The sequence below is a fragment of the Pelophylax lessonae genome (genome assembly GCF_965119305.1).
Source record: "Pelophylax lessonae genome assembly, chromosome: 10".
NCBI classification, from domain to species: domain Eukaryota; kingdom Metazoa; phylum Chordata; class Amphibia; order Anura; family Ranidae; genus Pelophylax; species Pelophylax lessonae.
In genome coordinates, this window is record NC_138777.1 from 90,980,102 (window position 1) to 91,007,975 (window position 27,874).

The 27,874-nt window shown below is 43.6% G+C and overlaps 1 protein-coding gene across 1 annotated transcript in view; it reads right to left on the bottom strand.

The window, feature by feature from the left end:
* The window catches only part of ATG2A (autophagy related 2A), a 207,421-nt gene that overhangs the window by 148,629 nt on the left and 30,918 nt on the right, over nucleotides 1–27,874 (bottom strand). The window contains exons 3-10 of the mRNA XM_082270316.1: nucleotides 25,840–25,992; nucleotides 25,584–25,686; nucleotides 25,196–25,364; nucleotides 16,107–16,286; nucleotides 8,196–8,292; nucleotides 7,955–8,116; nucleotides 4,181–4,323; nucleotides 2,478–2,562 (exon numbers count right to left, since the gene is read on the bottom strand). Coding sequence (XP_082126442.1) covers nucleotides 2,478–2,562; nucleotides 4,181–4,323; nucleotides 7,955–8,116; nucleotides 8,196–8,292; nucleotides 16,107–16,286; nucleotides 25,196–25,364; nucleotides 25,584–25,686; nucleotides 25,840–25,992 — 1,092 coding nt within the window. The remainder of the gene's footprint in view (nucleotides 1–2,477; nucleotides 2,563–4,180; nucleotides 4,324–7,954; nucleotides 8,117–8,195; nucleotides 8,293–16,106; nucleotides 16,287–25,195; nucleotides 25,365–25,583; nucleotides 25,687–25,839; nucleotides 25,993–27,874) is intronic.

The following is a 27,874-nucleotide window of genomic DNA, read 5'->3' on the forward strand; positions in this document are numbered from 1 at the left end:
TCTCTGGCCTCAGTGTTTTAGTTACTGACTACTTTGCTCTGGAGGATAGTCAGAGCTCCCATCTTGAATTCTTGATGGTCACTGACTCCAAATCTGCTGGATTAGATTCACAGCCAAGCAATTTTACAGGTTAGCTAAGCAATAGTAGCTTTTCCTGAGCACAGGTTTCTAATAAAATGTAAATCCTAACAGTTATTGTCTCCATTTTGTTCTCTTTTGTTCTGCTAAATAAACCATTGGAAGTGCTTTGTTACATTTGTTCGAGAAAGGCCATATACTGTAATAAACCTGTTGATTTTGTAAGAAATCTTGTGAGCGGATAACTTCTTGTGCTCTCTGCTGGTGCACAAAAAGGAATTATGGAGATGAGGCGGCAGAGAAGAGGAGGTGTTCTTTGTAACAATTCTTTGACTGTGGTCTTAGTCATCCATCAAAAATCAAATAGTAGGGCTGACAACACATGCTTTGTAATTCAGAACAAAAAATGCAGTCCTTGGAATTTTTAAGATAAGTAAGGGAATAGCACAAAACAATAAATAAATAATCATACTCCCTTATATGGCTGCAACACCAATCCCAGCTGCACCTACCCCAAAAAATGAGCAATCAAATACTGCTGATCGCTTAGTTCTCCCCCTCCGCTCTGATTAGAGAGCCGTGACTGTCAGTCACCAGCTCTCTGCTCTACCTCACCACAGCTCGCTGGAGTGCTGGGCAGTGGAGTAGGCGGGAGGAGCTGGTTAAGGCTCTCAATAGCATGTTGAGCCAGCTGCCAGTCCAGAGTTGGAAATGACATCAGTCGACGCGGCAGGCTTTAGCCCGCTGTCAGCTAAAAACAGGTCACAGAAGTGCAGTTACAGGAGAAAAAGCTTTAGCTATAAGAATGTTGTAGACACACTTTAGATTGTGCAGTGCCTCTGCATCATAAAAATCAGAGCACTCGACCATTTTGTGTACCTGTTGGATACAGGTACATAAATTTGCAGCATGCAGGCCGACATTGAGGCAAGAGTGTCCATATGGGACACTCCATCCTCAAGTGTAGCTCACTACACTAAGCCAGGCCCAGCAGCCAAGGAGCTGAGCGGCGAGGTGGATAGAGCCAGACATTGAGGTGCAAGTTTCTCATCAGGTCCACCTCCCCTTAGATTTACAGTGAGGGGAATCTGGTAGGGATGCTGAGACTCATTCCTCATCAGGTCCGCCTCTCTTGTGATTAACAGCGGATGGCAGTAGGCAGACTGCATAGCTACCAGACAGCCATATAGTGGGTGAAAATGGAATCTGCTCACTACTGTCCACTTGTTATCAGCAAGTTGTACATCAATTACATGTGGATACTCAGAAAAAAAATCGATACATCATCTTTTTGTAGAAACTATGTTAACATCTAGTGGTCACAAGATACATTGGTTCTGAATGGAGCTCTAGGAAGAACTACATTCAGAAGGAGATGGACCTGGTGGAACTCAGAGACTGACAGCGGATGGCAGTGGGCAGATTTCATTGCTGCTAGACAGCCCAATAGCAGCTATGGAATGGAGATGGACCTGAAGAAGAACTAGTCTCTCAGTATTCATATCACACTAAACACACTGTCAATTTTCAGGCACACTGGCGGCCTGCATCTTAGCAACCTATGAAGCCATATGGCCGACATCATCTTAGTAACCAGTGACAGGTGGGGGGCAAGAAAATATGCCCTGTTCTTTACTACACAGCAGCCCCACTCTGAGCATTTTGATCTATCTAGACACGACCAAATGACTTTACATAACCAGCATACGGTGGCAGCAGCAAAAAGGTTAAAAATAATGGTGAAATGCAACTGCAAGTTTTTCATTGTTAATATGGCCTTGTAGGCAGAGACACAAATTTCACCACTGAGGCCTCAAAGAATAATGTAACAAGGCAGTGTATGTTTTACCCATTCACGATCTGCCGAAAAGGAAAGCATCAGTGTTTGGGTAGAGATTGTCGCCATCCATCTCGTGCTTCCTTGTTTGAAGGCACAGAACTGTGACTGTGTACAGAGTGTGTATTCTTCTTTTCCTCTTATTCTAGTGTAAGCCTATGGTCAAAGCTCAGGCAACTTTTAACAATACAGGAAAGGTAAAGCAAATGCACACCTCTTATCCATGGAAAAAATGCAAAGCCTGTGCTTGTGTAGCACAATGAGGAATTGGTATGGAATTACCCATTACATTGACAGATTTTTGCTCATTTCTGCTGAAGCTGGGAGGTACGGCTGATACCACTGATGTTCACATGGATGCAAGTATAAAAATCAGAGTATGAATATATGAGGACACATATTGGCTGCACAGTGAAGTGTGCTGGGTAGGTTATTATAACATAAATACATATTCCGTTGAATGACAGCATCTCTGATATCCAGCTTTCTACACGGGATAAAAAAAAGAAAAAAAAAAGACACCATGGTAAGGAAAACATGAAGTAATTATTTCAGAACTTACCCTGGACCCTGTGAAGATTTTGTAGTGGAGGAATTGTGGCAGAAAAAGGTGAATGTCCATACCGCCTTGGGCTACTCATCATTAGCTGATTGAAGATAACAGACACACATTAGCCTATACAGAAAACATTTAATTTTCACACACCTATGTGCATGCAATAACATTCTTGACACGCAACACTGTATTCATTGATGTGCATTTTAAATGTGTGTTTTTATTTATGCCTTATGTGAGCGAGAAGTATTTAGATCAGAAATTTGCCATTGTTCAGTTGTGCTCAAAAAAGCACTCTCACCAGAAGTTAAAAAAGGTTTGTTAAATCCCCCAGGGGACCCAGTGCACTCGTGAAGTCTGTGCTGTGTTTTAGAAAAAAAGATGTAATTTTTATTTATGTCACTACTTGCTGTAGCTTTACCCAAGACAAAAACCCAAATAATGGGTATTCCTATAGGGGAGGTAAAGGCTGCACTATAGCCACAGCCCCCTCTCTATTCTGACCCTCTAACCCTTCTTGAGGCCTGTGCCTCCGCTGCTTCTTTTGTACTGATGAATGCCTAAGCCCACAATTTCCTACATCGCCAGCTAGCTCGGAGGAGATAACTACACTAGTTGCTGGTGGCTTGTGCTGTGAATGATGGCGACTGGAGAGGTGTGCCACCCTCCATAAAAACACACACAACAACAGACGCCGGCAGCTACTATACACCAGTCTTTCTCGGACAAATGTAGTTGCTGGCTTGTGTTGTCACCGTCATTCACAACACAAGCCAACAACTACTACTATAGTAATCTCCTTGGAACTAGCTGGCAGCTGCGAGTGGTTGTGGTCTTTTATCATTAAAAAGAGGGCTAAGGATGTTCATTCTGGTAGTGTTCAGTGAAGGTGGGGACTGTGCGGGCTCTGCGTGCTCTATGTTTTTACCACCCCTCCACGCACGGTCAGCCATTCCAGCAACTTGCTCCAGCATGGTCGGATAGCAGTGAAGGGAGGGGGCAGGTTATCTGACCAAGCAACTTATCAATATGCGGTGGACCACCTTGGGGGATTTAACAAGACTTTCTAACTTGTGGTCAGACTTCTCTAAAAGCCCTAAAATACTATTTGTATTATTTGTTTGCATTTACCATTCATTTCTGCATACAAACCCCAGAAGGAGGAGGAGGAGGAGAAGGAGAAGGATTTGTCACCAGGCTAAGTAGCTTTTTAGAAATTGGATTTTGAAAATTGTGGGTTGTTGTGGAGACAAGGATTGGTGATAATAGTTCAGTAGAGACCCCTTTTTTTCCCACGATAACTCTTACAGGAGTGAATTTACACTCCTAGGGGTAGATTTCCTGTCACTTCCTGTGGTCTCCCTCTGTTTGTAAGTATGAGTCGTATGTAAGTCGGATGTTTGTAACTTGAGGACTGCATGAAATGCAATCTAAAACAATCCATTCAGGTTTTTATGCAGTCCTGTAGGCCCTCACACTACATAGCTACTGACAAATCTAAAGAAGATTGTACAATGAGACAGTAAAATGTATGGCCAACCTAGAGAGATTGTTCAACTCTAAGCAGCACATTTCTTTAGACCTCCCTTTTAGGGCTGTGGGTGGGAAGAAACCACAAGCTGTTATAAAAGTGATCAGATGGTAGAACACTACATGATACAGTAGGATCTAAAGCATGTTTATTAGTTCATGACTGGTAATATTCTCACCCCAGGAGTGAAGGCTGGACTTTGAAATTGATGACCACTGTGATCACTAAGGACAGAGGAGTCAAGATCCACATCCGACAATTCCGTTGTAGACCGAATAGAAGTAACACTGTTTGTCAAAGCAGCCATTGAAAAGAACATCTCTGAAAAGAAGAAACATACTTAATCAAAATGAAGCTTTAAATTCACAACGGACTTGTCCTAAATATTCAAATAGTTAACATTCTCTTCTAATAGCAATATAGGAACTGCCACTGTTGACTTGTCTTTAAATGGTGAAGTCCCCAAGGTTGTCATGCTTATCTTGGCCTTATTACCTAGTAAGCAATGCCCTGGAAGAGGCATGCAGCTTCCACAATGCTGTCTGTGTAGGCTCATTTAATAAGATAGAGTGCAATAACCCTGAGTGGCCAGATTTCAGTTTACTGTAGTTAGGAAACAGTGAAAACTGACTTACCAAAGTAAGTTGACCGCACAGTGCATAGTGCGGTTGACCGCACTATGCACTTGCTTAGTAATTCAGTGAGAACAATACGTTTTCTGTGCACACTACTAATGCAAAAGGAAATTAAACTTTCAAAGTACCTTTTTACATCACTAGCAATTCTTATCAAACGTTGAAGTGTCTTACATTTTATATTATTGCTCCGTGGCCAGCATTCTAAATATATCAGATGCCAAGGGGCTGGCAAAAGGAGTGGAGCCTGTATATTTTGTAACTTGATTGTTTACTTAGTTTAGTGAATAAGGTCAAGCCAAATGAAAAATCACTTTTCAAAGAATACCTAATCATGCACAAGGAAAAGTTTTAAAAAATGTATTTTGCTTGTACACGTTTGGATGTTTGAAATCAGCACAACTGCATGGTATTCAGTGAACATGCTCTACTTCTTTATTAAACCAACCCAATTCTGATCTGTGTAACAGATCCTGTGGGCTTAGGAAAAGCCTACAGCACCTTGTATTCCCAGGCGGTATCACATCCAGGTATTAACCAGGCCCGACTCTGCTTAGCCTCTGAAATCAGACGAGATCGGGCACGTTCAGGGTGATGTGGCCGTAGTCTTTGAAAACGCCCCTGTAGGCGGGCGAAACGCGTTGACGCACTTCCGGTTACGACAAGCCACAATGTCACTTCCTGGAGTCCGTGGAACGCACGCCGGCTGCGTTCCCGGAAGAACTGTGATATTATATATTCCTACATGCGCATCTATATTTTATCCTTGTGAGTATTTATGTTTAGTAATTAATAAACATATAATTCAGGCTTCACTATGCTGGTACCTTGTTTCCTTTATGAGGTATAAAAGAAGGGGATCTACTGGTGTATATGCCTTGGAGGAGTCCTGTATATTGGATATATCATAAGGCTCATTTGACCTTCCAAGAAGGTCTAGAAGCTCTGGTGAGTGGATTCCCATAGGGATTCGTGACACCTTGGCACTTGTTGGAGCACTGATTGCACTTTAAGATAGCAGAACCTTTTTGAGCACGTTGCACTCAGCATTTGTTTATACGGCTATATTGGACTATCTTAATATTTATGCATTGCACTTAGCAATATTGCACCCAGCACTATTGCGCTGATTTATATCACATCAGCACCATTATACTTTGAATTTCAACATCTAATGTATATATCGATTTGTATTTTGCATTATTGCACTTTATTATCATTATTATAATTTGCACATTTTTTTGCAAGCACTGTTTTTAGCATATCACCTTTTTCCTAAGTTTACACTTAGTGAACAGCAGCTGCAATTATTTAAAATATTTTTACACGATATTGTACTTTTTTCGATCCTACGCGTGGGTTTAAAATTATACATTAGATCCTGTGGGCTGCCACGATGGCAACAAAACACCAGCCACAAAGTTTCAGAGTGTGAATTGGAAGTGGAACAGTTCAGAGACATCAGTGCCTCTCAGCACCCTACCTCTCACCTTTAAAAGATGGACAGAAGATTACCACAATGTAAAGCCTGCCAAGTGTCTTTTGGAGCAAGTCTAGTGACAGTATCAAATAGGAAGCAAGACAGAAGAATTAGGTGGCGAGCCCATTGAACATTCACAATTCATTGTTAAATGTGAAAAATTTTACCGGGGATTCCTCAATGATTGATAGTGCCTTAACTTTTGTTTTAAACTGACTATGTTGCTGAATGAATAATAAGAAGAACGGAAATACTTATTTCTCCCCCACTGCCAATGTTACTTAAGTTGGCCAAAGATAGTTCAAATCTTGGCCAGTTCAACAAAAACCGGATAAGATTCAAACCATGTATAGGCAGGCTGATTGTACCCAAATTGATTCACGATCAACTTGGGTACAACCAGCATGTCGGATTTGGAGGATGTGATTACAGTAGTAGTGTGGTGACAGAATCGCTTTATTCCAAACAAAGAAAAAAAAAAACTACCATTACTGTTCTACTACATACTAACTCAAAAAATATTAAAGAGTATCTCCTCCCTACTATGGAAAATACAATTTTCCAACCCTAAAATTTGTCCTTGGGTGTATTTTCTTTTTGGCAATTATGTTCCAATATACTGTACAGTATATAAGGATTTAAATTCCCCATTCTCTGCTGAATTTAGGATACGATCTTTTAGTGGGTGCATAGTCAACACCATTAGAAATGTATACTATGGAGATTTCTTGGGAAATGGGGACTGTATGGGAGGGTTTGTTTTTATTGGGGAAAGGTATACCTGCATGATTTTATACTTTTTGAATAATAAATGCTCATTGAGCCAACATGGCTGGTTTTGTTTTTTATTTTTATATATTTGTACATTCTTTAACAATATTTTTAATTAGTTTAAGGTAGACCAGTAATGGTGTTTTTTTTCTTGGTTTGGGTTAAGCATAGTGTATTAGGGAGTCCAGACATATGGTGGGTTTCATAGGCTTGAAATTCAGTTGGGAGTATACAATCACTTTATTTTATTATAAAAAAAAAAATACATATATGTGTATAAATATATTTTATAAATATATAAATATTATATATATATATATATATATATATATATATATATATATATATATATATATATATATATATATATAAATAAATAAATAAAAGAGGGCAGGGTTACATGTCCATGTCATCGTGACTACCCAGAAGTGCTAACGATCCTTGTTTTCTGTACCTGGATCTGTTTTTTTGTCTGACTGAATTTGGAACCATGCAAGTACAGTATTAACACTATAGTAAGAGGTTTTAAACTATTGGCGTTCTATCATTTACTAGGGTGTTTACTGTCAGATGGACCGGCCTGAGGCCAGTGGAGTGTTACTACATCCTTGGATATTTGGAATGGCCTATATTGCTGGATGAAACACAATAGCCTACTGTGACCCCCCCTAATAGGAGGTCTATGCTCTCTGGTAAGTGGTGGCGGTGAATTCACAAGGTGAAGGGACCCATTTGAACATGGAGCACAGGAATTTCCTGTACTTATTATCACAACCCTTAGACTTTTCACTTATGTAATGAGTTTTACACTTGGATGCACTGTTTGATTACATTTGATTTAATTTAGCACAACACTGTTTTTGGCAATAATCTTCATTGTGATAAATATCTCACAAGAGTGGTGCAGCTTTGTTTTTGTTTTATATATCACAAGCGCAATATTCCTTTGTTGCTAATTATAAAAACCCAAGCCGGATGCAATGAGCAACATAAATGCTTCACTAGCTGTGACCAGGTAATAATAAATCTGTAAGTGTGATTGAGGCATTTTAAAAAGAAACATCACCTCCATTCTCCAACATCTGGAAGGGCACAAGCTCAGGGTCTGGAATGCAGAAAGATCCAGGTCCTGACTGCAGCTGCTGGTTCAAGTCTTGTTCAATCAGCTTCAAATCCTCCATGTCAAGAGGCCGACTTTTCAGCAGCTTTTCCCTAATACTGTTTGATTCTGTAAAGCACAAATAAAAAAACATAGATACAGTGCATAAAGCATATTGCTTTTATTGAGTAATGACTTCCAAGCTTACCTGAAATACTCAAGGCATCCAGTAATTGCTGCAAGTTAGCTATCTGACTTGGATTCAGGAACAAATGCAGAGACCCAAGTTTCCCATCAATATCAAGCTGAAAACAGAAGTATTAAGTCACAAAATGATTCACTGCAATTTTAAGTTTATGAAAAGGAAAACTATATAGAATATATATTGTTTTAAAAAAAAAGCCATGTGGCTTATAATATAATGGTATATAAAGAGCCATGTGGTAAGGCATCAGACACTGCTGTAAAGACCTATAAATAGCTGCTTCTTTCAGCATCGCTGAAATCTGAAAAAGAAACATAGAATATGCAAAAAGCATAAAGGATTCAATCTGCTGGTTAAATAGAGGGCTACATAATATTGGAATACAAAAATGAACCTCTATCCTATAGGACAATGGTGATAGCCATGCTTCTTGCAACATTTTCCCATCCCAATGTAGTGCAAGTTGGCACCGCTTGAGTTGAAACTGTTCTGAATTCAGGAGCAGTGCAGCATTATTGCCACATCATCACAGCAAACTGTATTAGATGGACTTCACCTGCAGGATTTAAACAGGTATTTGTGGGACTTTTCAGGGAGGCCAAAAGAAAAAACGCAAGTGCAGATGAATTTATAATAATCTGTTGCAGCAAATACTTTATAAAAAAATTTACATTGTTCTACTTTGTCCCCTCAACGCCACCTCCCAGGAGGCTTTTAATGTCCAAGAGACAGACAGCTTCTGTATCATGTGACTGTCCCAGTGGCTTCCAGGTAAGGTTACTGAGAGCTTTCGGTGACAGTCCAGACTGTCAATGAGCTAGAAGTTCTCATCACACAGCCTCATGCCTCCGTGAAGCTATGGATATATAAAAAGACTGCGCTACCCTGGTAATTTTCTGTGGCAGTATAAAATAAAAGTGCAAGTGCAATCTTGTAAACAATGCTCATATAATACCTTATTGCTGAATGTTCAAAATAATAAAGCAATAAATAATCAATAAATAATTACTGTGGGATACCGTGATGACTCTAAAAGTGCACGTGCTTGAGTAATAAATAAACTATATGAAATTGCTTTCCATATATAAATGTACCACACAAAAATTAAAATATAATAAATATATGTGAAAGTCCAGTAAGAATAAGTCCATAAAGTGAATACAAAATAGTATGTGCAAAAACGTGCTCAAAGACTCTCGGTGTGGGGATAAGGTGCTGCGTGCCGGTGATCCTTGGGTTCTCACACTCTGTGCCCAGGGGTAAGGTAGCACACTTACCAGAAGGTGTGGATTCCAATGGCGTACGCCAAAAGGAATCGAAAACGCTTTGTCTGCTGCTCCTGTGTATGGATAGGTGGGTGGACGATCTCCTTATGGATATGGATGAGCATTCAGCATGGAAGAAAGAAGGTAGAAGCTCCTCATAGTGTAAAAAGGTTTTTCCTTTTATTAAACTTCAACTTCATAAAATCACATCAATCTTCATAAACAACATCCAAAGAACAAATCCATAAAAAAACCCCGATCGGTACTGCAGACTTTAAAAACACTCCAAATGTGGTAAAAACACTCCAGATAGAAAACGTAGGTGACACAGCAAAAAAACAAGTTCGACCCAAAAAAATGACTGCAGGGTCAGGTGTCACCTACGATTTCTATCTGGAGTGTTTTTACCACATTTGGAGTGTTTTTAAAGTCTGCAGTACCGATCGGGGTTTTTTTATGGATTTGTTCTTTGGATGTTGTTTATGAAGATTGATGTGATTTTATGAAGTTGAAGTTTAATAAAAGGAAAAACCTTTTTACACTATGAGGAGCTTCTACCTTCTTTCTTCCATGCTGAATGCTCATCCATATCCATAAGGAGATCGTCCACCCACCTATCCATACACAGGAGCAGCAGACAAAGCGTTTTCGATTCCTTTTGGCGTACGCCATTGGAATCCACACCTTCTGGTAAGTGTGCTACCTTACCCCTGGGCACAGAGTGTGAGAACCCAAGGATCACCGTCACGCAGCACCTTATCCCCACACCGAGAGTCTTTGAGCACGTTTTTGCACATACTATTTTGTATTCACTTTATGGACTTATTCTTACTGGACTTTCACATATATTTATTATATTTTAATTTTTGTGTGGTACATTTATATATGGAAAGCAATTTCATATAGTTTATTTATTACTCAAGCACGTGCACTTTTAGAGTCATCACGGTATCCCACAGTAATTATTTATTGATTATTTATTGCTTTATTATTTTGAACATTCAGCAATAAGGTATTACATGAGCATTGTTTACAAGATTGCACTTGCACTTTTATTTTATACTGCCACAGAAAATTACCAGGGTAGCGCAGTCTTTTTATATATCCATTACTTACCCATGAGATCACTACTATAGTAGAGTTCTTGAATTACTTGCTGCTTCCCAATATACTTTATCAAAATTCCTAGGCGCGAGTACATCACCATTCTTCATCCGTGAAGCTATGTGTGAGGCAGATGGTGTTAAAGCCTACCTCTCTTGACACTGCATAAATGAGTTCTGTGGTCAGCAAGAGGTTAGTATCCAATTATTGATATTTACCCAACTTACACAAAAACAGGCCTTTTAGGTTGAAACTCACTACACATTCTTATCATGTGAGAAGGTATGAACTATACATAACCCAAGAAACTAAATTAAATAAATTGTACCAGTGATCCACAATATGTAGGCAGAGAATCCGTTTACTACTGCCTCCTTTACAAATTTTTGTAAAGAATATATATATATTCCCGATATCGCAGAGATAGGGAGCGTAAAAAAAGGGGGAGGGGTATGCCTGTATATCAAGAATGATGTGCAAGTGAATTTGAGGGGCGATATCACTAATGGAGCAAGGGAGGAAGTGGAATCCTTGTGGGTAGAGCTCCAAAGGGAGGAAACTAAGCGGTAAAGTAATACTGGGCGTATGCTCTAGGCCCCGTGAGCAGAGTTTGGAAGGGGGGCAGACCTCCTATCAAAGCTTAAAATGGCGGCAAGGATGGGAAATGTCATTATTATGGGGGAATATAATTATCCAGATATAGACTGGGAAGAAGGAACCGTGCATTCGTCTAAATCTCGCCATTTCCTAAATGTCTTTTAGGACAATTTCATGGGTCAGTTGGTGAAAGCACCAACAAGAGATAACCCAGTACTAGACCTACTGATTACTAACAATACAGATGTAATCGCAGATGTAGAAATACGGGGCAACTTAGGAAACAGCGACCACATGTCAATTAGTTGCAGTAAAAATCACAGAAGTAGGAAACACAAGGGCAATACAAGGACGCCTTTGAGAATGTCCTAGGTAGGACGAAACGTCAGGCACGTCCGCTTGTCTTCACGCTCTTCCTGGTTTTCACCTTATGCGCATTGAATTGTCCAGAATGTGAGTTGCCATTTCTATTATTTATGAATAAAGTTGTGAAGTTTGCTATGCAATTGGAGTCTCCCTCTTGATTTTGAGGTATGCCATCATTCCCACTTATTGCACTGGTTTATTTGGATACTGGAAGTGTGCCCTCTTTGGAGTGACCATCTTAGGATTGGTTTCCGTAATATAGAGGACCCCCTCCCCGGATCTTTTTACCATCTGCCTATGTGACCCACCTTAACCACTTTACCACTAGAGCATTTTGCTGTCTTACGTCTGAGCCACTTTTTGCGATTCGGCGCTGTGTGACTTTAACTGACAATTGCGTGGTCATGCGACGCCATACCCAAACGAAATTTACGTCCTTTTTTTCCCACAAACAGAGCTTTCTTTTGGTGGTATTTGATCACCTGTGCAAATTTTACTTTTTGCACTATAAACAAAAAAAGAGCGTAAATTTTGAAAAAACAACAATATTTTTCACATTTTTTTATATGAAATTCCCCCCAAAAAATGTAAAAATCAAAATTTTTTTAAATTTTTGGCCAATTTGTTTTCTGCTACATATGTTTGGTAAAAAAATTCACAATAAGCGTATTTTGATTGGTTTGCGCAAAAGTTATTGCGTTTACTAACAAAGGGAAAGATTTCTGTCATTTTTGGTGTTTTTTTTTTTAACGAGTAATGGCGGCGATCTGCGATTGTTTTTGCGGGACTGCAACATTGCGGCGGACAGATCGGACCCTTGACTGACATTTTTGACACTTTTGGGGGTACCAGTGACATTACTGCAGTAATCAGTGCTATATATATGCACTGTTACTGTAAAAATGACACTGGCAGGGAAGGGGTTAATTTTATTGGAGAGGGAGGGGTTAATGTATGCCTGGTGCTTACTGACGTGTGGGGGGGATGTGACTGTGTGAGCCAGGGACAGATCGGAGTGTTCAGCTATGCTGAACACTCCGATCTGTCACTCCCTGTCACTTGGGAGATCCGCCCGCTTGTGTTTACACAGGCGGGCGGATCTCCACACTAGATCCCCGACGATCGGGGCAGAGCAGCGGCGATCGCCGCTGCTCCTTCCCTGGCCCGACTCCCGCTGTGACTGAATACAGCGGGAGCAAGCCTCCGGCGGAGCACGAGCGCCGCCCACAAGGGGGAGTGTCTGACGACGTAGGTCTACGTCGTCAGACGATAACGAGCCACTTTGCCGCAGTAGTACTACGGTACTCAGTGGCAAAGTGGTTAACAGGGGGTCTGGAGTTTCCAGTAAGCAGACATCTATTTTAATCCTATGCACGTGGTGATGATGTCTTCCATTTAATCGACTCCATCTTGGGTGGCTGGACTTTTACATCTTTCAACTGAGGATCACTATTTGTGTATTTATTGGACTCTTACTTCACAGTGTCTTGTCCTTATACACATGATTGGCGCTGTACTTGTATTTATATTGCCTAGTTGTTTTTTTGTACTGGCTGCCTTGTTTTTATTAATTGTTCATTTATCCTGACTGTGACCTGAGCGCGGCTTTTTTTCCCTATTAATACAAGGACACTGAACTGAAAAACTTTAACGGTCACCAGTTTAGAGTTAGCGGTGGAGGTCTTTTGCTAGAATTATTGCTCTCGCTCTGACGATGATTTGAACACCATTTACATTTGTGGGCGTGACTTACGTATGCATTTTCTTTGGTGCACAAGCTTACAGGGACAGGGGTGCTTTAAAATTTGTAATTTTTTTTTTCCTATTTCGTTTATTTTTAACACGTTTTTGAAAAATAATCAGATCCATTTTATTGTTGTCAAAAAGAACCCAAACCCCTCCACTGCACTTCAAAGAATTCAAAACACCGAAATCTGCATTTTTGAATACCGATAATTTTTTTAAATCGGCGCCTTTGGCAGCTGAGTAAACCGGAAGTGACGTTGTGACATCGCTTCAAGGTTACATGATCAGAGACCCAATTGAAGCCGAATCTGGCTTTGTTCGGGACTCTAACCAGCCAGCGGACGTGTCTGTTGGTTGCTCGGGTCTCCCGGTGGAAAGGGAGACCCGGGCAGAGCGGTGGGAGGGGGGGTTACATCCCCTCCCGCTTGCTGGGGCAACAGCTGAGCGGCTGCTGAGCCGCATCGGTTATCATCACCGGTAAGCCGACCGCCGGCTCTAAAAAAACAATACCGGCATCACCCTGGTACAACCACTTCTTCAAGCCGAAGTACAGGTACATCAGTAAGCAGGAAGTGGTTAAAAGAGCTAAAATAAATCCTGGGTTGCTAAACTCTAATGTAAAAATGCAAATAAAAGCAAAAGAAAGGCCTTCAAAAAATACAAGGCTGAGTGTTATTGTAAGCATTCCAACATTACTAAGAATACAATAATAAATGTAAGAGTGCAATCAGGGCAGCATGAAAGACACATAGCGAAGGAGAGTAAAAAAAAACCCCAAAAAGTTCTTGAAGTATATAAATAGTAAGAAAGTGAGTCCAGAACATATTGGCCCCATAAAGGAAGAAGAAGGGACATTGGCTACAAAAGACAGAGAGAAGGCAAAAGGTTTTGAATGTATTCTTCTCCTAAGTGTTCACAAAGGAAACAGGGGGATATAGTAATCAAGACTGTACAGTTAAAAACACATCAAAGAAAGCACCCTCATGGCTATCAGAAGACCGAATTACAAATCGACTTGAAAAAATGAACATAAATAAGTCACTGGGAACAGATGGCTTACACCCGAGGGACCTTGTTTCAAATTTTTATGGACAGTTTACTGTCTGGAATGGTGCCAGCTGATTGGAGAAAAGCCAACATGGCACCAATATAAAAAAAGGGGCTGAGATATATTCCTGGGAACTAAGGGCCAGTTAGTCTAACATCAATAGTCTGCAAGCTATTGGAGGAGATGATAAGGGACTATATACAAGATTCAAGTAATGAAAACGGTATCATCAGTAGTAATCAGCATGAATTCATGAAGAATCGTTCTTGCAAGACCAATCAATTAGCCTTTTTTGAAGTAGTGAGCTGACATCTAGATAAAGGAAGGCCTGTGGATGTGGTGTATCTGGATTTTGCAAAGGTAATTGATACAGTTCCCCACAAATGTTTACTGTACAAACTAAGATATGTAGGCATGGCCCATAGGGTGAGTACCTGGATTGAAAACTGGCTACAGGGGTGAGTCCAGAGGGTGGTGATAAATGGCGAGTACTCAGAATGGTCGGGTGTGGAAAGTGGAGGTCCCCAAGGATCTGTCCTGGGACCAATGCTGTAATTTATTTATAAACGATCTAGAGGATGGAATAAATAGCTCAATCTCAGTATTTGCGCACGATAGAAAGCTAAGCAGAGCAATAACTTCCATGCAGAACGAGGAAACCTTACGAGAAGATCCAAACAAAATAATGGGGTGTGCAACTACATGGCAAAAGAGGTTTAATGTTGAAAAATGTAAGGTAATTCATTTGGTTTCCAAAAATACAAACGTAAGTTACTGACTAGGGGGGAGAACCTCTGGGGAAATTTAGGATGGAAAAGTACCCAGGGGTCCTGGTAGAAAACAGGTTCAGCAATGGCATGCAGTGCCAGGCTACTGCAAGCAAGGCAAAATAATATTGGCAAGCATTAAAAAGGGGATTCACTCCAGAAATAAAACGATAATTCTCCAATTCACTCTACAAGACTCCGGTCTGGCCACATCTTGAGTATGCCATCCAGTTTTGAGCACCCGTCCTCAGGAAGGATGTGCTGGAATTAGAGAGATTCTGTCTTCTCTGATCCTCCCCTTTTTCCACAGTCCCCAATCCATCTGTTGACAGTACAGAGCCTTGGGGGAACTCTGCACATGCTCGGTTTGGTGTATATTGCTAGAAAGTTTTCTTTTAGTTTTTATTTGGGAGGGTGCATGTGATCAGTACAGGGCCAATCAGCACTGTCCAGACAGAGGGACAGGATTCATGCAGCCTTATAGGACAGTCAGAGGAGAATGAAAACTCCTCCTACAAGCTTTAACCAGTGCTTAGCAGGACACTGATAGAAGTCATAAGACTGCAATATACTGCTGATGAGAAGAGGCATTTAGCAGTTTAGATTTACTAAAATAATTGCATTTCTAAGTTCTGTGTACTGCGGGAGACCAGATGTAGTGAATGCAGGGTCCTGGGTTTAGTAATAAAGATGTACAGTATAAAATATTTTCACAATGAACCATGCTATAAGGCACATAATCTTGAAGCCTTTTGTTGTTACGCCTCACACAACAACGTGGAAACGGGTAACAATTTCTGGGGATTACTGAATAAAAGACGATTTCTTGTTGCTATGGGTTACAACACTTAACGGATTCCCATGAGTATTAAACAAAGGTCCATAAGCAACAAAATACCACTACGTTAATCTGAAAATGTATGTATATATGGCACAGTACACATATTTACATAACTAGGTGTTCACTTCTACAATGTGACAAAAGACAGTTTAAATGGTACAAAATGATTTCATGAATAACCTTTGGTCCCGGAAACATATCATTCTGCTTCAGTTTGATAATCAGTTCTGTGTAACCAGAGCAGCTGCCAATTTGGAGAGTCGGAGAGCTGGGCGATGTGGGCTGTGTAGGTCCACTAGGAGCCCCCCCTGCAGGATGCAATGAATCTTGCTCTGTTTGCTTTGAAGATGGAGGTGGGTCCTAAAAAAGGAGAAAAGAGTGAGGATGCTACTATAATATTCCATCTTACCAGGCAATCTTCTAGATAAGTAAGAATGTAAAATATGTACTGACACATAACTAAATAGCTACTCGGATGTATTTTCAAAATCAACAATAAAATATCTCAAACAATTCCTAAGGTATACCAAAATAACACACAAAGCTCTTTAATTGTAAATTTAAGCAGTATTAAACCCAAAAGCAAACATTTATTATATTGCAGCTTACTAATTCTTAGATGTTATGGCTGCATTAGCTCTCTTTTTTTAGGCATTCTTTCTATTTTCACCCAGTGATTCAGCTAGCAAGTCTGATCATGCTTTTCAAAAGAAAAGCTCAGTTACAGTGATGAGACAGACCATTTAACATTGGCAGGGGTGAGAACAATGATAAGAGTTTATTTGGTTTCAATTTGTTAGTGTATCTAAATCTGCGAGCACTTCTAACATTCTCCTTCCCCCAGACTGAAAATGCTGCTGTCCAAATCTGCCCCCCTGTGCTCCTTCATCCAGAGTGGGGGCACTCATATACAAGAAGTGTTTTACTGGCCAGAGCACCAGGTGAAAACAGAGGGATAAAAACTTAAAAAAAGAAAACAAATTCAGCCACCACATCTAAAGATTGGTAAGCTGCAATATATAACATTTCTGGTTTTGGATTTAATAGCACCTGGAATCAAAGAAATGTAATCAGTCTTCTTGAAAGATGCAGTCATTGAGAGGTAAACTACTGGTTAAGGGGAAAGGCAGAAACTGTACAAAAAGGCGGCAGCCACCCCAACCTATAACTGGCCTTTGCAATAAGATGCACATGGAAGGGCAATGCACATTACAAACAGATAAAAGATTTCCCAGCACCCTTACCAGTCAGCCTGCAAAACAACCTAATTGACCATGTCTAATAGTTTACATTAACAGAAGGCTTTGTTTGCACACATTTGCAAATATATGTGCAAGCTGCAGTGCCCACGCCAAGAGATCTCTAAACATAGATATATACTATGATCCTAGTCCTAAATTTCCAAAGTCCCATAGTAGGAGCACATATAGGAATAGATAGATTAGGGGCCCTTCCATAGGCACCTTGTTGCTAAGGCCAGTTATAGGTTGCCTCTATTTTGTACAGTTGGATGAATTGGGTGCAGGAATGCACTGGATGCCTTCACTGCCATTGTGCTCTTGCTGGAACGTCGCATGCCTCCCTGTGCCTTTAAGGAGCGGTGGCCTCCCTCCAGGCATACCTGCCCATAATCTATCCATTCTGATATGTACTCCTACTATGGAGGCTCTGAAAATTTAGAGTTAGGACGGCTGTTCATACAGAGGTCCCTTGGCATGGACACTGCAGCTTGTGCATTTATTTGTAAATGTATGCAAACAAAACAGTGTTTTTAGCGTAAACTGTTAGACAGGGCCAAGTTGGTTGTTTGGCAGGCTGGCAAGTGTGCTGGGAAATCTTTTGTCAGTTTGTGAAAGGCAGGGACTACCTTAAGCAAGGAAGTCCTGAGCATCAACACGGCCTTCTCCCTATGCAACACCAAAAAGGGTTCTTTGCAAGATAAAGCTCACTAGTTCAGATTCTCACATCACTGAGCGGATAGCTAAAAGAAAAGCAAACTTGTGGGTGAGAGTAGAGCGAAATGCCATACTTTGTGAATGGACCGGGAGCCAAATTTGTGGGGTCTCGAATGTTGAAATTAAGGGAGTGGAAGATGAAAAGGGAAGTTTTTTAAGTCAGAAAGAGAGACAACTTTGCAGTCTGCTCTATGGGCTTCTTCCACTGTGGAGGATGAGTGCTTTTATCACCAGTAAAATCCTTCATGAAAGCATCTAAGGCCACAATGAAGAAACTTTGTCCCACAAGGGGCATGCTGATCCAACAGTTTTACAGCCGAGAGGGCAGAACGCCAATCTTCACGCAAGTTAAAGAGGAAGCTGAAAACAGGGAAGACTTACAACAAAGGACAGCATGATTCCAGGCTGCAGACATAAACCCCATTGCCCTATTAGTAGAAAGTGAGCTTTGGGGACCTGGTGCAGCGGGGCTGTCTCCCACCCCATCTTCCATTTGCCACCCAACCCCCATTAAGAGGCATGGCCTGAAGTACTTAATAAAGCCTAACAGCTAGTAGCTGATGAAGATCAGGGCCAAGCGGGTCAGATAACTGGAGGTAACCAAAGTAACTGTAGCCAAGCAGCAAAAATAGAAACAAAATTTAGGTTACATATGGCTCTTTGCAACAGGAACTGAAGCAGGGAGATGCATTTTCTATGCTGTATGGTGGGAAATAGAGTGTAGAGCACATTTTTGTAAAATCTTACCGTAAAATTCCTTTCTCTGAGTCCTCCGACAGTCGCCGCCCACTCACAAGTCTTCACCAATGGGTATTGACCTTTGCTCCGTAGGAGTAGCTAGGCAACAAGAATTGTTAATACAAAAGCTTTTAGCATAGACACACCCCTAGGGGCTGTCCCCTCAGTCAATACCTCCCTGCACCAGCATTCCCAACTCAGTGTGATAGCATAGCAGTAAGAGTACACAAAAACCCCAAAAGAGGGGCGGGGGGCGGCGACTGTCGGAGGACTCAGAGAAAGGAATTTTACGGTAAGATTTTACAAAAATTCCGTTTTCTCTTACGTCCTCCGACAGTCGCCGCCCACTCACAAGTCTTCACCAATGGGATGTCCCAAAGCAGTGCAGACATGAGGGGTGGGAGACGCAACTGTAGAAAAGGCAACGCAGTACCCACATCAGAGAAAGGAACCTTACCACAGTAAAAGAACCAACTGGGCAACAGGAAAACGTGCTCAACAGGAGCAACAACCCAGGAAAACAAGTAACCCAGGGGTAAAACACCCCAATAACCAAGGGCCCCCAAAAACAAGGGTCCCTAAGAAACTGCCGCACTGAGAACTTTACGGCCAAAGGAGGCATCAGCCGATGCCTGAACGTCCACCTTATAGAATTTAGAGAAGGTGTGAACAGACGACCAAGTCGCCGCCTTACACACCTGGGCCACAGAAGCCTGATGACGGTAAGCCCAAGACGTACTCAAAGACCTGTTAGAGTGCGCCTTCACAGGGAAGGGAGGAACCTTCCCCTTCAAGGCATAGGCTTGTTCAATGATCTGTCTGATCAATTTGGCGATGGTCGCAGCCGACGCCGCCATGCCCTTCCGAGGTCCCTCAGGAAGGACAAAGAGGGAATCCGACTTGCGAAAAGATTTAGTGGACGACAGGTAAACCCTGATCGCCCGGACAACATTCAAGGAATGTAAGGCAACCTCCTTCGGATGCTTAGGCTTCGCGCAGAGCGAAGGCAAGACAATGTCTTCATTCAGGTGAAATTCCGAGATCCTTTTCGGAAGAAAAGAAGGGTTAGGCCGCAGGACCACCTTATACTTGTGGACCACCAGGTAAGGAGAATTGCAGGACAAGGCCGCCAGCTTCGACACCCTGCGAGCCGAAGTGATTGCCACCAAAAAGGCAACCTTCTTGGACAACAGAGACAACGAGATCTCCCTGATCTTTTCAAAGGGAGCCTGTTGCAACACGGACAGAACCAAGTTCAAGTCCCATGGAGGTAAAGGGTCCCTCCTAGGAGGGGCCAAATGTCGCACCCCCTGAACAAAGGTGCTAACCAATGAATTAGACGCCGCAGGGCGTTGAAAGAGAACGGCCAGCGCAGAAATCTGACCCTTAATCGTGGCCAACGCCAAACGCTGGTCCACGCCGTTTGAAGGAAAGCCAACACTCTCGACACCGAGTATGAGCGAGGGGAATACCCCCTGGACTGACACCAGGCAAAAAACGCTTTTCAAGTACGGTAGTAAATCTTTCCCGAAGAGGCTTTTCTAGCCTTGATCAAAGTGGGAATGACCTCAGGGGAGAGACCCCTATCCTTCAGGACCTGGCTTTCAACAGCCAGGCCGTTAAAGCCAGCGACTGTAAAGCAGGATGGAATATCGGTCCTTGAGAGAGGAGATCTTCTCGAAGTGGCAGACGCCACGGAGCGTCGACCGCCCGATTTACGAGGTCTGCGTACCAAGACCGGCGAGGCCAGTCCGGTGCCACCAGAATCACCGTGTGCGGTTCCGAGGCTAACCTGCGAAGATGCCTGGACAGCAGTTGAATCGGTGGCGCCACTAATGCGTCTGAGGCGTCTGCTCGAGGATCGCGCGTTCGTGCCACGAACCTTTCCACCTTGTTGTTCAGACGAGACGCGAACAGGTCCACATCCGGGGAACCCCACTTCGCGCACAACATCTGGAAGACATCCGGGTGCAGGGACCATTCTCCCTGGTCCAGGGTCTGGCGACTCAGATAATCCGCCTGCCAGTTCTCCACCCCCGGAATGTGAACTGCCATTATCGCCGGGACGTGCGTCTCGGCCCAAGAACTCCTGGTGCCCCCTTGGTGGTTGATGTAGGCCACCGCGGTGGCATTGTCCGTCTGAACCCGAACTGGACGGTCCTGAAGCCGGTCCATCCACCTCAGAAGGCAAAGCTTTATCGCTCTCAATTCCATAATGTTGATCGGAAGGGAGGACTCCTCCTCCGACCAAGTTCCCTGGGAGGACAGAACGCCCAGAACACCACCCCAGCCCAACAGGCTGGCATCCGTGGTGAGTACCGTCCATATTAATGGACGAAAAGACTTGCCCCTCCGACACTGCCGGGGACTGGAGCCACCACAGAAGATCCCGTCTCGTGTCGTGTCGTGGCTCAACGAGATCCGCAGGGACTGCGGCCGCCCGTCCCACTCGGCCAGAATCTCCGCTTGGAGACCCCGCGTGTGAAACTGGGCAAAAGGGATCGCCTCGAAAGACGAGACCATTAAACCTAGACATCTCATGCATGTCCGGAGAGACGAGTGCCGGTTGTCCCTGAGGGACCTGACCTCGTCCTGAAGAGTCCGAAGCTTGTCCTCCGGCAGGAAGACCTTCGCTTGGACAGAGTCCAGAATCATTCCCAGGTAGGGAAGGCGAACCGAAGGACACAGAGTCGACTTTGGAATGTTTATGGTCCAACCGAACTCCTGCAGAGTCCGCATCGTGGTGGACAGGTCGGTCACCAGGCTCTGACTGGCGTTTGACCTTATCAGGATATCGTCCAGATACCCCAAGACAGCAATGCCCTGTGCACGCAACAGGGCCAGAACCGGCGCCAGCACTTTGGTAAAAACCCGCGGAGCCGAAGCGAGACCAAAAGGTAACGCCACGAATTGGTAGTGATCCTCCGCAATGGCGAATCGAAGGTACCTCTGGTGACCCTCGAAAATGGGGATGTGTAGGTACGCATCCTTCAGATCGATGGAGGCCATGAATTCCCCCGGACTCAGGGCAGCCACCACTGAGCGCAGGGATTCCATGCGAAACTTGCGAACCCGCACAAAGCGGTTCAGAGCTTTCAAGTCCAGAATCGGACGCACTTTGCCCTCCTTTCTGGGCACAGTGAACAGAGTGGAGTAAAACCCCCGAAATCTGTCCCGATGAGGCACCGGGGCCACCACCCCCTGGGCCCGCAGGTCCCGCACCGCTAGGTGCAAATCCTGCAAGCGCTCCGGAGACAGCTGAAGATTTGAGGGAAAAAATCTGCCAGCTGGCCGAGAGAGAAGTTCGATCTTGTAACCAGATCGAACGATTTCCTGAACCCATCTGTCCCGAATGCGGCCAGCCAAGGTTGTAGGAAACCGCGCAGACGTCCCCCCACCCCAGAAACGGGTGAGGGCGCCCCTTCAGGCGGAAGTGGCATGGGAAGTTGAACCGGACTGGCCGGACTTCTGCTTCCCCGCCCACGGCTTCTTCTGGGAGCCTTGGCCTTTGAAGGGCTTGCCCTTGGACTGCGACCGAAAGGCACGAAAGGACCCCTGAGAGGGCCTAGGCGAGGAATTCAGCTTTCCATGGAAAGACTGATGCTTGAAAGACTGGGGCAGGAGAGTACTCTTGCCCCCCGTAACCCCTTTTATCAGGGTATCCAAAGCCTCGCCAAAAAGGCGAGACCCCGCATAGGGAAAATCCGCCAGCGTTTTGCGAGAAGATTGGTCGACCGACCAATTCTTCAGCCAAATCAGACGACGATTCAGTATCGCCACGCTGGACAGGCGCGCAGCCAAGGGAGCTAAATTCAAGTCCGCATCGCACAAGTACATGACACCCTGATGGATCTGGTCCACCATAGCCAAAGTGGTAGGTGAAGCGGAATCAGCCGCCAAGGTGCGCCTGAGCATCTTGGTCCAATCAGCAACAGCCTGTGCCGCCATAATGGAAGCAAAAATAGACTTCAGCATAGAACCAGCCACCATATAGGCATGACGGGCAAGAGACTCTATTCTCCTGTCCGTAGGGTCCCGGAAAACCGGGGTATCCTCAGAAGGCACCGCAGTAGCTTTGTTCAAAACGGCTACCGCGTGATCCACCGGAGGCGCCACACACCAACGCTTGTCGGTGGCAGGTGCAAACGGATAAAGCAGTAAAGGGCTTCTTTAAATTGCGCCACTGTTCATTAACCGTATGGTGAAATTCAGCAGGGCAGGGAAAAACCTGCACTGATTTGCGAGTCCTCTGTGTCCCAAAGGAAGACATCCTAGCAGGAGGAGTAGGCTCATCCTCCAGGTGCAAGGTGTCCTTAATGGAAGCAATCAGTTCATTCATGAGTGCAAGCTCTTCAGGCGAGCCAGGGGGAGAAACATCAACCCCCTCCACCTCAGGCTCCCCCTCAGACCACACAAGGTCCAAAGATGAGCAGGACCCCGAGAAGGGCACGCCAGCCACAGCAGCCCTCTGAATCAGAGGAAATGGATAACCTGGCCCTTTTTGCGGATCGTTCAGCCAGCAGCATCTGCACCTGAGACACTAAGGAAGCCACTACAGTGGACAGATCAGCCCCCTCGGGGGGTGCAGCAGCTCCCTGGTCCCCCACCAGGGCGGGGGTAAACTTGCTATCCTGAGAATCCATGCCCACAGTATTAAAATCAAAAAGGGGTACTGTCCCTTTAACACCCGGCGAGCGCAGCCCACCGCACACTACTGCATGCACCGATCCCACAGGGATAGAGCACTGAGCAAGGAATGACAGGACAAGAAGGTAAAAACCTGGAGAGAGCACACCAGACTGCTGCCACCGATCGCTGTTCCCAGAGAAAGAGGAAGTGATGCAAAGCTGGCTGACTGATATAGCCTATGGAAGGCTCCAGCAAAATGGCCGCTCGGCCGAGGGAGAAGGCTACAATAAAATGGCGCCGCCATGTGCATGATAAGCACCGCCCGCCAAAATGGCGGCGAATGGCGCCAAAACACGGCCCTGCATAGGGACAGGGCCGGGCACAGTATACAGGCAAATAAAATGGCGGATCGCCGCAGCGACCGCCGCATACACACGTCTGCACACAAACTGCACCCAGAGCATAATAACCAGCAGAGCAGGATGGCCCCCCCTCGCAGCCCACAGGCAGTGCAGCCACACAGTGATCTGACAGGGAGCCCGCAGTTACACAGACATGGAGGGTAATACACAGCCACAGACTGACACCCATACAGAAGGTCCCCACACAGAAGGTGCTTACCGTACCAGATGGCGTGGGGAGCCGTCTCCAGCGACAAGCCGCTTTTAGGGCAGACAGGGAGTGCCGCAGCCAGGACGCTTGTGGACCGCAGTCATGGCGTCCAGTGAGGTAGCCACCTCACAGGCAGCATCCCTGCAGCGAACAGGGATGGGTCGTTCAATTTGCCAGGGTAAAACCTAAGCTGAACGCTCGATGGCAGGCTGGGGATCCATCTGGCTCTCAGCCCTGGGATCCAGGGCGACCAGTCCGAGACCCAGCTCCGCATGAAGATTCTTCATCAGAATATCCCTAAACTAAGGCTGACAAAAAAAAAACAGCTAGTAAGGAAAAGAGAAAACACTTGAAATAAAATCAAAGAAAGGGTAGAAGGCTGAGACTGAGCCCCAGCACAGGATAGCCAGCTACTCCTAAGCTAGGCAAGATCAAACTGAGTTGGGAATGCTGGTGCAGGGAGGTATTGACTGAGGGGACAGCCCCTAGGGGTGTGTCTATGCTAAAAACTTTTGTATTAACAATTCTTGTTGCCTAGCTACTCCTACGGAGCAAAGGTCAATACCCATTGGTGAAGACTTGTGAGTGGGCGGCGACTGTCGGAGGACATAAGAGAAAAGGGGAATAGCAGCACCCAATGACGAATAAAATTGAGGGAGCACCCGTTTCTCAGAGCAGACTGGCACCCTTATAAAGTGAGTCTTCAGAGGCAGGGAAAATGCCATTGGCTCTGAACTTGGAAAACACTCCACAGCTAACTTTTAAAAGAACAGAGTCCGGGAACCCTGCCTGATGGTCACTTTAAGGCAAGCCCCACAAATTCCAGTCCAGTGAGGTCAGATGCAGTATGCCCAAAAGCCAGCCCAAAAGCCAGACAAAGGACAACTGCACAGAACAGCTGCAGATCAGAGGGGAAACCTCCAACAATAATGGAGTCTTGAATGAAGAAGTAAAATGAAAGAGAAAAAAGAAAAATTGCCATAAACACATATTAGTTTTTACAACAGCAGCGCTAAAGAAAAACTGGGACATTCTGGTAGTAGGAGCATCCTGGGCTACCCAACAGATTTTTTTGTTTACCAAGGCAGGTAGCACTAAAACCTGAAGGTTAATGACTCTTGACAAGACAGGCAATACCATGGGGATAATATTTACAGGAATAGCTACAGTATTATATTGGGATCGTTTAATGGCCATTTTAAAATAACACAATGCTTGGTAGGATTTCTAAAAATGTAAAACTTGTCTCTAAAGTGTGAGTCTCCAGTACTCTTGATCTGATGACACGCTACTTGTTTTCTGTGCTTATTATACCCAACGTCACCCTACAGATACCTCAGGGACAGGTGCGGGTGAAGGTGAGCATTCTCTGTTTTTGAACTCCTCATAGTGAAGGGATACACCACTGAGCTGCAGAATCTTCTGGATGAATGCCGGAGGCTGATGAATATCCACAGGAAAAGAAGGACCTGAATCTCTAACTGCCTCATCACAATAATCTAGTCTGAGAGAAACAAGGTACAAGTTATATACAGAAAATGGAACTGTACACCTATAGCAAGTTCATATCACTGAAAGAATACATGAAAGAAGGAACAAATTACCCAAAAAAATACAAGACAAACACTAAATGGTAAACTACAGCAGCAGAAATACTAAGCCAGGTAGAAAAGCAAATACAGCCAGTAGGATTAACATAAAAGACACTACTGAAAAAACTGACCTTTTGATGTGTATTTCAAGAGCTGTCCCGGTGTCAGAGTCTACTGGCATATTCTCAATCCTGATAATAGTATCTAAAAAGGTCACCTTAATCCTCCGCAGTACTGAAAAAGATGGAAGACATAAGGCGACACAGAGGTGAGAACAAAATGATGTATGAATCTATCCCCTCTCATTACAAAAACAGCCAACCAAAAGATAACAGTATATATACAGAACTATGGCACAATGTTAACAGAACAAGATGAAGGTTTTACCTGTCTCTATAGTTTGGGCAAACATCTCCAGACCTTCAATAGGCTGGGGTGGTTCAGAAGGCTCCTCTGCTTGTTCTTTTAGACACTCCTGGGCCAGTTGCATGCTGGTGGTCATACATGAGGACCAGCTGTGGGACTCTGCTCCACCAGAAGCTGGGGACATTGAAGTTTTTACAAACGTGACTTACACTTCACAACACAAAATAGAAAAAATGTTTTTATATTTATTTGTGTCAATAACATGGTTGGATATGGCTTTATGTCTCTATGTCTTCTCTGGGACTGTGTCCTCATGCTCCAGTGACATTAAAGCCAGCCAAAGACTGTTCAAATCTCAGCTGGTTCAGCAGGGACCAGCCAAGATTTGTTCGATCAACTCAGGTACAACCAGCCTGACAGATTTTACATGCGATTATTGCCAGGGGCTGTTATAGCTGCTAGCAATAATCCCTGTGTTCTCCTGGCAGGGACAGCTTCCCCTGTCTCCCCCCTCCAACTGTGTTGATGGGGGAAACTATAGATTTTCTTTCCTGCAGCCCGTGGTAGCAGGAAAGAAAAACTTTCCATCTATGACCAGTTCTATGGGCTGTAATCAATGGCAAGTTCTAGATTGTGCTAATAATAAATTAAAGAATAAGTTCACTTTAAAAAATAAATAAATATACATTTATGCATTATATTATTTTGATGCCATGTAGGTCTCCTACAAATCTATTAGTGTATCTTCTTGCTTATACCTCGTACGAGGAAGCTGATACAATCTGAAAGGAAGAAGCAATTGGTAATGCAACCTAATAGAAAACTGTAAGAGGCAGGAAGGAGTGGGAAAGCTTTGACACTTGGAAGAAGCTAAAGAACTTTGCCCATTAGAATGGTCTGGAGTTTAGACATATACATGACAGCAATTTTTTTTCATATGACAGATCTGCTTTAAAGTAGAATTCCTGGCAAAACTTAACTACTCTTGAAAAGGCTCCCTCCCCACTCGCAACACCTATTCCGACTAACCCATGTGAGAAAGATCTGTATACTTACCTATTTCTAGGTCGCTCCAGTCTGGTCACATGATCCAGCTTCCCTCTGTCATCCAGTGGCGCTGCATCGAAGAGGAGGGAGCACTGCCAATGGATAGGCCATAGGAGCCTATTGGGCCCATATGGAAGAAAAATGTATTTCCAATATATTTAGGGAAAAAATATTTTGAAATATATTGAATATGGCCAAAATTGTAGCATTTCAAATATATTTCCAATATATTTGGGAATTTTTTTTTAGAAATATGTTGAATATGGCCAAAATTGTAGCATTTCAAATATATTTCCAATATATTTGGGAAAAATAAAAAATGTTTTTTTTAAATATATTTTTCTTCCATGTGGGGTGACATCACTCCTCCAGACATTACAAGCCAGTGTCGACCACCTTCTCCTCTCCCCTGCAGCCAGTGAAGGCTGACACAGGGGATCATGTGACTGAAAAAGAGCTGCCTGAAAATAGGAAAGTATACAGATCTTTCTGACACGGGGTAGTTAGAATAGATGTTAGGAGCAGGGAGGGGGTATTTTTTTAGGAGTAGGAGTTCGATTTTACCTAGTTTCATCTTTGGGCATGCTACACACACCCAAAAAAAGGTCATCATTGTGCACAAGACATGTCTAGCACACCCAGTCCTTCTGCTCTGCTCCCCCCCATCCCATACACAGCAATTCGACTCTAAATAATCAAAGCCTGTATTGCTGTGTACACAGAGAATGTTGGCTGCTTCAGCTGTCAAAAAAGCAGTGTTTATAAATAACACTTGCTCAGACCTTCAGAAAAATATTGTTACTTTTGTATCACTGTCTTCATTCATCTGCAGATCAAAAGGGATAAACTTGGATTTGCAGATGATGCCAGTTAAAGCAACCTGACAAGTTTTTTTTTGTTAAATAAAAGGTTTCTCTGCCTAACCCTTTATTAACCCTCAGTTTACTCTAATCAGCCCTAATTAAAGTGGTTTAAAAGCCACTTTTTATTTTTTACTATAGCTCCCTGT